This window comes from Mastomys coucha, unplaced genomic scaffold (genome assembly GCF_008632895.1).
Source record: "Mastomys coucha isolate ucsf_1 unplaced genomic scaffold, UCSF_Mcou_1 pScaffold22, whole genome shotgun sequence".
NCBI lineage: Eukaryota > Metazoa > Chordata > Mammalia > Rodentia > Muridae > Mastomys > Mastomys coucha.
The window spans coordinates 103,714,764-103,724,063 of record NW_022196905.1 but is presented as its reverse complement, the minus strand read 5'-3'; the positions used below and the strand labels follow the sequence as shown (position 1 = coordinate 103,724,063).

The 9,300-nt window shown below is 49.1% G+C and overlaps 1 protein-coding gene and 1 long non-coding RNA gene across 6 annotated transcripts in view; one reads left to right on the top strand and one right to left on the bottom strand.

The window, feature by feature from the left end:
• The first annotated feature begins 3,652 nt into the window (after positions 1–3,652).
• Pus1 (pseudouridine synthase 1) overlaps positions 3,653–9,300 on the top strand; it is an 8,526-nt gene continuing 2,878 nt past the window's right edge. The window contains exons 1-4 of one of the 5 annotated variants that reach the window (XM_031337366.1): positions 3,653–3,714; positions 4,354–4,564; positions 6,134–6,271; positions 8,239–8,341. In XM_031337366.1, the coding sequence (XP_031193226.1) occupies positions 4,364–4,564; positions 6,134–6,271; positions 8,239–8,341 (442 nt within the window). In that variant the 5' untranslated portion in view covers positions 3,653–3,714; positions 4,354–4,363. Of the gene's footprint in view, positions 4,028–4,353; positions 4,565–6,133; positions 6,272–8,238; positions 8,342–9,300 lie in introns of all 5 variants that reach the window. The other 4 variants (XM_031337365.1, XM_031337367.1, XM_031337369.1 and 1 more) reach the window with 4 other exon arrangements.
• Positions 4,676–9,300, bottom strand: part of LOC116068137 — a 9,999-nt gene continuing 5,374 nt past the window's right edge. Inside the window, exon 2 of the long non-coding RNA XR_004109446.1 lies at positions 4,676–6,570. This is a non-coding gene — a long non-coding RNA (uncharacterized LOC116068137). The remainder of the gene's footprint in view (positions 6,571–9,300) is intronic.

The window sequence follows — 9,300 nt, the reverse complement described above, 5'->3', positions numbered from 1 at the left end:
CACTTTGTAGCTGAGACTGTCACCCCATTGCACCTGGCATCACTTGTATTTTATTCTAAACTTTAGCAAGTATGCTCTGAGTTGCAGTCTACTAACACTAACTCTATTACCTGTTGCCACTCTATGCTTTATTTGTTCAGATCATTTGTGCCCTTCAACCTCTTAAGTCAGGCTCTCTGTAGTCTAGGCAGGCTGCAAACATGCTGTGTTCATCTAAACACATCATTTAGATGTGTTCATCTAAATAAACAACTGAATCACCAATCCTGCTTTTAGGTGTTGGAATCACAGATGTATATCACTGTGCCTGGTTCTACTTTGCCTATGCTACTCATACACATTTGGGTTTTTCTGTTTTCTCAGAAAACTGTTCCTTGATCTGCCTGTGGGTCCCTTTGCCTGCTCTGGCATTGGTATTGCAGAGCAAACACCTGGTTGTAAGGCTTGCATCTTATATCTGTTATCTTCACAGAATAAAAATAAGTTATTAGGTATAATAATACCCTTTATAGTAAACTACAATACTAGGAATGAAAGTTCATCAAGGAGGCCGAGTTGCAGAGGAAGTGGAGATGTTGATGCCTTGAGCAGGAGAAACTTGGGAAGACCCCTACATAGAAGAATGGGCTAGGGAGTCCACGTGAACAGCCAACACTGAGACATCACATGTTCATGGAGTCTGTGTTTTATTTTTATGCCCTTTTGAGACATTGTTTCAGGTGCCAGATAGTTTCTTACTAGCTGTGGTTGGCTTTGAACTCCCAATCCTGCCACAGCCTGCCCAGTGCTGGGAATGGTGTTACCATGCCTGGAGCAGTTTTATGTTTACAGAGAGCAATGGGGGGCTCCCATTTTTCCTTCTGCTTGCAGCTGATACCTCTTGTTAGCATCTTTGGGTTTGGTTCTAGGGTAGACTGAAAACCTCACATGCTATGTGAGTGTTCCATTATTGTGCTATATCCCTAGACCCTTAATTTACTTTGTGTATGCGTGTACCTGTGCACTTATGTGCAGGCACTCGCAAAAGCCAGGGGAGGCTGTTGCATCCCTCTGTGCTGAATGTACCTGATATGTGTGCTGAGGTCTGAACTCTCTCTGGTCCCTGTGACTGAGTACTCTCAACCATGAGGCATTTCTCCAGCCCTTTGTTTGAGACAGAATCTGGTGAAACTGTCCATGCTGGCTTTGAACTTTTGATTGTTCTGCCACAGCCTAGTACTGTGCCCCAGTACTAACCTGACACCTGCACCTCTATACCCAGACAAACCAGTGATGTGCCACCGTCACTGCAGTACAGAACTCAGCGCTGTCTTGCAACTCCTGTTCTACCTGCTCATTCTCTTGAACTCTGTAGTCATCTAGGGTCACCTTGATGGCCTGTGAAGAAGTGAGCAGGTATAGTCAGTTGTACAATGAGATGGAGGGGACCTGGGTTATGTGACAAAGATGCCATTTGGCTACCTTGATCTGTCAGAGTGAGTGAATATATGTGTGCTCTCCAAGCTCCTGACAGGAGACTTAGGGATCTGAACCACTAGCTTTCATTCAGGGTTCTGTGCTGGTTGATGTCACAACATACTAGGACCTGCTCTTGAGACCCTCTTGCACCCTGGGATTTCTGCTACTGAGACCCCCTTCCACCCTGGGATTTCTGCTACTGAGACCCCCTTCCACCCTGGGATTTCTTCACAAAACATTGACCGACCATCTATGTTCATATGGCTGGACTTCTAGATGGCTGTGCTGGGGTGGATACTAGCACAGTGGAGTCCTGTTGTGGACCTGGCTGACTGGTTGAGGTATGAGGTTCCCTGCCACCTGAACAGCGATCAGAGTGACTATCTGTGAGGCAAGAAGGAGGTTCAGGTCAACAGAACTCAGTAGTAGCCAGTGTTGGTTAAACTTCTGGAGTCTCACAGCATGTGGGTTCTTTTAGGCATGTGTAAGCACGGCACAGTTTGGTGAAGATAATTCTGGCGGTAATTAACTCAAATCCACATGTACAACAAAGCATACATAAACCTTGTGGAACGAAGCAAGTTAAATACAGATAGGACATGACTACATTGAAACTCTGTAAAGTTCATACCGATAGGTTCTATAGATTGATGGAGAAAAACAAATTTATGATAGGGGTCTCTAGCTACGTACAGCACAAAGGTCCCCGAGCCTTCTGGCCAGAAAACAGGGTTTGCATTCCCTCCCTTGAAGGAATAACCATGTGTGTGTAACTTTCTACAAAGACCTTCATGCGTCCTGCATCTAGGGACCTGTGTGGTTGCTTTCATGACATGCTCACATCAAGGTGGATGAAGAGATACTGGACTTTCTGTGGGGCCCTTCCTCAGTACGTGTGGAAGCAGGGCAGTGTGAACTATCTGGAAGTCTTCAGCACAGGCAGCAGCTTCTTCAGGTTAGCTCTTCTTCCCCAGGCCTGTTTGTGAGGCTTTGCCTCCCACAGCCCAGTGGGATCCCAATTGAACAGGGGTCACAGCCAAGGCTCATAAAGACACTGACTTCTGGCCAGGCAGTGGTGGTGCACACCTTTAATCCCAGCACTTGGGAGACAGAGGCAGGTGGATTTCTGAGTTCGAGGCCAGCCTGGTCTACAGAGTGAGTTCCAGGACAGCCAGGGCTACTCAGAGAAACCCTGTCTTGAAAAACAAACAAACAAACAAACAAACAAACGACACTGACTTCTGGCTTTGTTTATACTTTTTTTTTTTTGGGAGGGGGGTTCGAGACAGGGTTTCTCTGTGTAGTCCTGGCTGCCCTGGAACTCACTCTGTAGACTCAGAAATCTGCCTACCTCTGCCTCCCAAGTGCTGGGATTAAAGGCGTGCACCACCACTGCCACTCTTGGGTACTCTGCTTGGGTACTACATTCTCAAAGGTGAGATTGCTCGGGGGCGGGGGGGTGAGTCAGACAGCCTGAAAATGGGGGAATGAAGTCACAGAGAAGGCACTGGGGCTTAGGCACCGGTGGCTGTGTGTCCAGGTTTCATGTTGGCTGTGCATCACTCTTTGGCAAAATTAGAAAAATACGAGTAACGAGTGAAGACACATTGTGGTGACTCACACTTGTAATCCCAGCACTTGGGAGGCCGAGGCAGGAGGGTTGCCAAAAGTAGGACAGGCGCTGGGTATGATGGTACACACCCTTAATCCCAGCATCTGGTAGGATATATATATGAGAGAGATTTCCAGGCGGGTCAGGGACACATAGCGAGCCGGTTTTACGTCATTAAACACATCGGCATCCGGGAACTGGAGCAGCTTCTGGAAACAACAAATGCTGGGACACTTGACGGTCCACACACCACAAAGCCAGTGGTGGAACTGCCAGAGCATCTGTGACCTCTCAATGCCAGGGTCGGTGTCATGGGCCAAGCAAGGGCCTGCTCAGTAGCACAGAGTCGGTGCTGGGCTATCTGGGCGTCAGCAGTTATTACCTGCTGAATGGCTCCCTGGTGCATTCCTAACCTGCACATTTTAATGAGTTGGTTTCACTTTTCAAGCCGCGCCAACGCTGAGCTTTTCCCTTCTCTGGAAAACTGCATGTAGACGGGTTTGGATCCTGGTGGGAAGCCCCACCCACTGGGTCCACCCCGCTAGGCGTGTCCCAGAAAGACTTTTGTCCGTCTTCGGCCGCCTTCCAACGCTTGCCGGCTTCCGCCTTCGTGCACGTGGTCAGCTTCAGGGTTCTGCGGCGCCGTGAGTGGGTCCGGCGGGACTTTCCTTCCTCCTCAGGCGCTCCGGCTGCGCGATCTCTAGAGGGGGAGGTGGATGAGGGTGGGTAGGGTTTGCGGGGGTCACAGGTCAGCCTAGGATCAGGGGCGGGGCAGGGTCGGAGCCAAGAAATCTGGAAGACAGGGCAGGATTTCGGGGCTGCTGAGTTCGGCAGGAATCGCTGAGGTCCGGGGTTGACGCCCGCCACCCCGCAGCGCATGGCCTTCCCCCGCCTGTGGGCCATAATGCTGAGAGCCTGGGGACGGTGGACGGCGCGCCCAGGCCCGCGCGTGCCCGGGTAAAGACCCTGCGACCCGCTGCCTCTGTACTGAGTTCCCACCACTGCCCTGAGCTGCCTGCCTCTTCTTGCTTACCTGTGTCTTGTTTCCATCGCTGCCTTGTACTGCTCTGCCCGAGCACTGCCTGCCTGTGTCCAGCTCAAACTCCACTCGTGTTGTCGCTGTTGCCCAACCCCAGCCACTCTGTCATTGATGAACCAGGCTGGTTTGTCTTTAGGCAAGGTCTTCAGAGACCGCTGAGGCAGGCAGAGTTGGGTTCTTTCATTAGGCTCTGGTTTTTTTGTACCCTTTTACCACCTTGGTCACTCAGGCCTGTTTTTCTCAGCCTGCCGCCTATGGCTGCAAACAAGGTGCCACCAGCGCTGGCCACACACCAACCGGACCGGAAGGGCCGAGGTGGCTGGGTCTGGGAGGAGACGGAGCATCCTGCCAAGAGGGTCAAGGGCGGTGAGGATGAAGAGCCTCCACGCAAGCCGCCAAAGCGCAAAATTGTGCTGCTCATGGCCTACTCGGGCAAGGGCTACCACGGCATGCAGGTGAGGAGGGCTGAGTCTAGGCGGCCCCAACTGAGTCAGCCCTTGGTTTCCTGATGCTGCTCAGAGCAAGGCCCATCCCAGGAAACGGCAAAAACGCAAAGTTCTCCAGGAGAGTCTTGGATGGTTTTCTTTCACAAATGGTTAGGACAGCTCTGTGGCTGATTCACATGTGACCTTGGGAGCAGTGAGTCTTCGTTAGGGTGGTGCCTGCACAGGACCTGGGGCACTGTGTGACAAAGGCAGGTTTACTGAGAGTGGGGACCAGATTGCTGCCTGGTGCTACCTGTGCAGCATGCTGGAGGGCAGCTGAAGAGCACTAGAAGGCGTGAGTCAAGCTAGGCTCTGTCTCCAACCCACTGACCAGACTCTTATGAAAGGGACCAGTGTGGGTAGAATCGTGTTCATTCTTGTCACCTCTGCTGTTGACATTGTTTCAATTTCTAATTTTTTCTTTGAGACAAATTTTAACCTTTAATTTTTTTCTGTGTATATGGGTGGTTCGCCTGCCTGCATTGTCTGTGTGTATGTGTTGCTCTCAGAGGCCAGGAGAGGGCGTACTTATCCCCTGGGGCTGGAGTGACAGGCACTTGTGAGCTGCCATCTGGGTGCTGAGAATCAAACCCAGTCTTCTAGAAGAGCAGCCAGTACTCTAAACACTGAGCCATCTCTCTGGTCACTTTCCCCACTTTTTAAACCTTAATCTTGAGCCACAGGATGGAGTTCATTGCTGTGATGTATCCAACCAGAACAGTGGCTCCAGAACCTAGTCTGTCCAGGTATGATGGTGACTTTGAGGATGAATGACAGCAGTGGCATAAGTCATGTAGGCCGACTGGGATGGTAGCACATAGCCTGTCATCCTGGCATTTGGGAAGTTGATGCAAGAGGATTGCCAAGTTCAAGGATAGTCTGGGCTACAGTCGGGCTTTGTCCCTCTCCAGTAAGAAACACATAGGCTTCAGCAGTGTAAGTCATGGTGCCGTGAGAGTGGGTAGAGAGTAGTGCCTTCAGGCCAGACGGTGCTTTGGTGCTTTTAACGTGGCCTAGGCTGTGACGTTCCTGAGGACCTGCAGACTGCACTGCTTCTGGGGAGTAGTTCTGACAGTGCAATTTTTTTTTTTTTTTGGCTGTCTTTCTCAGTAATATCCTCTGTACCTCTGTTTCCCTACTTGAGATGTGACAGAGCTGAGTGAGGGTTGTAGTCACTTTTTGTTACGGTCTTTTTATGTCACTTGGGAAGCAGTCCTGACTTCATCTGTGGCAGTGGAATCAAAGGGTTGAGCAGGCTTTGAAAATAGTGTCTCAGCCAGGGAGCCTGGTTGAGGTGTTCACATTCCCTGCTTCCCTTGGGAAGGTTTTCCCTGAGTCTTGGATCTAGTCTCTATTCTGAGGATTAGTGGGATGCTGATGTGTCTGACCTCACAGGATCATGAACACCATGAACCTATATATGGTTAGGGAAGGCTGAGAGGCACAGCATTAGAGATGGTTCCAGAAGTGATGGTCGGCTTTCTGGTGTGTGTCCATCCCAAGAGCCCATGAAAACAGGTTATCCCCTTTTTTCTTTAGAGGAATCTGGGGTCCTCCCAGTTCAGGACCATCGAGGATGACTTGGTATCTGCCTTAGTCCAGGCAGGTTGTATCCCTGAAAACCATGGCACAGATATGAGGAAGATGTCCTTCCAGCGATGTGCTCGCACAGACAAGGTATGTGTCCTGCTTGCCTGCGGCTTCCACTGTCCCATGGTCTTGGGGTCCATGCCAAGGGTTAGGTGCCTTCTGAGTCATGATAGCATTCTGATAGTAGTGATATGGTCTCTGTTCTGTCTTCCTTAGGAAAGGAAGAGCTTAGCTTGGCTGAGTTGGTGGCACTTGTCTGTTATGCTAGTATTTGAATGAAAGAACATATTGCTTTGTTGTATGGAGGGCCAAGAGTGCAGATTACTAAGCTGTTGCTGCATTCCAGGTGGGCTGCACAGGACCCTGTCTTCACTGGCCTTTGCTTTCTGAAAAGAGAGAGAGGAGAGAGAAAGAGAGAGAGAGAGAGAGAGAGAGAGAGAGGATTATTGGGTTGGAGAGAGGTCTGGCTGTTAAGAACTTAACTATGGGCGGTGGTGGCGCACTTCGGAGGCAGAGGCAGGCGGATCTCTGAGTTCGAGGCCAGCCTGGTCTACAGGGTGAATTCCAGGACAGCATGGGCTACACAGAGAAACCCTGTCTCATCTTCAGAGGACTGCGGTTTGTTTCCTAACACCCACATCCTGTGGCTCACACCTCCCATAACTCCAACTCCAGGGGACCCAATACCTTTGGCATTTTCGGGTACCTGTGCACATAATTATGCATATAGAGAATATACAGTAGTTAAAAATTAAAAGATGACTAGCTGGGTAGTGGTAGTGGACGCCTTTAATCCCAGCACTCAAGAGGCAGAGACAGGTGGATTGAGGGGCTTGAGGCCAGCCTGGTGTACAGAGTGAGTTCCAAGACAGCCAGGGCTACACACTAGTCTGGAATAAAGACCACCAGAGGCTGTTTTGGTTCTAAACAGGCAGGTCTCACAGTGATGGGAAGTCCTAGCTTCAAGAGAAACAGATTATAAACAGTAATCTACAGTGCAGTGGTTTATACTGGTATCCCCAGGCTCTGGCATTTCTTCTGTCTGTCCCTGGAGCCTTTGGGGACCTCTGCCTGCTTTTGCCTGTACACTGGCTTCTTCTTCAACTAGGTAAGGCTAATCCTAACAGTCTGTATCATTTATCTGCACAGCCAAGATATGTTCATTGCAAAGTTAGTCAGTATGAGTGCCTACCAGTGGAAACTGTCTTCACTCTTTGTGGACACTAGGACTTTTTTAAATTATAACTTTTAATAATAATTACATTATCATCATCATTATTGTGTGAGAGTATTGGTGTGTATGAGAGGATATCAGACCTCCATGGGTTCCAGGGATCTCCAGGCTTTCATGGCAGTGTTGACACATACTCCGCCATCTCTCCTGCCAGGTGAGAGGCCTTAGACAATGTTGTGTACCTACATGATAGGCAATGGCCTAGCTTTTGTACTTCAAATCACAAGAACAAGTCCCACTGTCTCTGATTGACATGGGTATTCATGTCAATGAATATTGGGTATTCATCCTGGACTCAATTTCTAGTTGATGGTAGCACTTGGGGGTCACATCCTGAGAGGATACATCGCATTCCCAGGCCTGGGACATAGAGAACCATATGGCTAGGCCCTCGTTGGTAGGCCTTTATGATTGTGTATAGATCAGGGTGATAACAGATATTCCATAGCACAGCTAGGCATGGTGGGGCAAGTGTCCCGGAACTTGGGGAGAACTCCAAGTTTGAAGATAGCCTAGGCTACGGAGTTCAAAGCCACTTCGATATATAGCCGGACTCTGTCTTACAACAAAGAAGAAGTGAAAACTGGGCCTTCTTGTACACTTGTCATCCTTGCAGGCAAGGAGGGATTGTGGCAAGACTGTTTGTTACAAGTTGGAGGTTAGCTTGGTATATGTGAGTGAGTTCCAGGGCAGCTAGGGTCACGTATGGAGACCCATTCCCAAAAGTACCCTCTCTTCTGCCTCAGGACCAGTGTGTGAGGGTTGTGCTGGAGGACGAGGCCCTAACCTACCCCTCTTCTCTGCTCTGTTTTCTTTGCAGGGTGTGTCTGCAGCTGGGCAGGTAGTATCCCTAAAGGTGTGGCTAATAGATGACATTCTAGACAAGATCAACAGCCATCTTCCATCCCACATTCGGATTCTAGGTAAGCTTCCCTGTGCAGCCACCTGAGAGGCCTCAAATGGACAGAGGCTGTGTTTGCCCTGCCGCCTTTGGCCAAGTACGGTGCTGTGAAGGTTCAGTGTTACTCCGTCAGGACTGGCTAGCTGAGAGAGCAGTTCCACAGCCTTTGGCTGTGCTGCTCTGATAATCTCAGTACTTTGAGCATGCAGATAGTTAAAATGGGTCCAGCGGTGCTCCCTTGTAACAGGGCTGGCAAATGGACTTTTAGAACCTGGAGGCTTATGTTTGTTCCAAGTGCTATTTCTAGCCCCTTTAACAACTTTTATTTTTTTTTTTTATTTTTATTTTATTTTTTTTTGAGACAGGTCTTTTTGCATAACCCTGGCTGTCCTGGAACTTACTAGGTAGACCAGGTTGGCCTTGAATTAACAGAGATCTGATTATTTCTGCCTCTGAGTGCTGGGATTAAAACGTACCACCACACCTGGCTTTAAAAAAACAAAAGAGGGTCTGGGGAGATGGCTCAGAGGTTAAGAGCACTGACTGCTTTTCCAGGGGTCCTGAGTTCAAATCCCAGCAACCACATAGTGGCTCACAGCCATCTGTAATGAGATCTGATGCCCTCTTCTGAAGTACAGCTATAGTGTACTTAGATATAATAATAAATAAATCTTAAAAACAAAACAAAACCAACTTTGTATTTAATTAAGTTATTTATTTTGTTGGCAATGCTAGGGCTTAGGTCTAGGGCCTTGTACACACTAATCAAGTTTTTCTTCCCTCTTCTTCACCCCTGCAAGTCACCCCCTAACCCCCATCTCTAGGTAGGCTCTCATTGTGTAGTCCTGGCTGGTCTGGAACTCTGCTGTATAGATGGGGGTGGTCCTGAACCCACAGAGATCTGTCTCCTGAGTGCTGGGATTAAAGCATTTAGTACTAGTCAAGTTTCCTGTCTCCAAGCTATACTCCCTAGCCCACTTA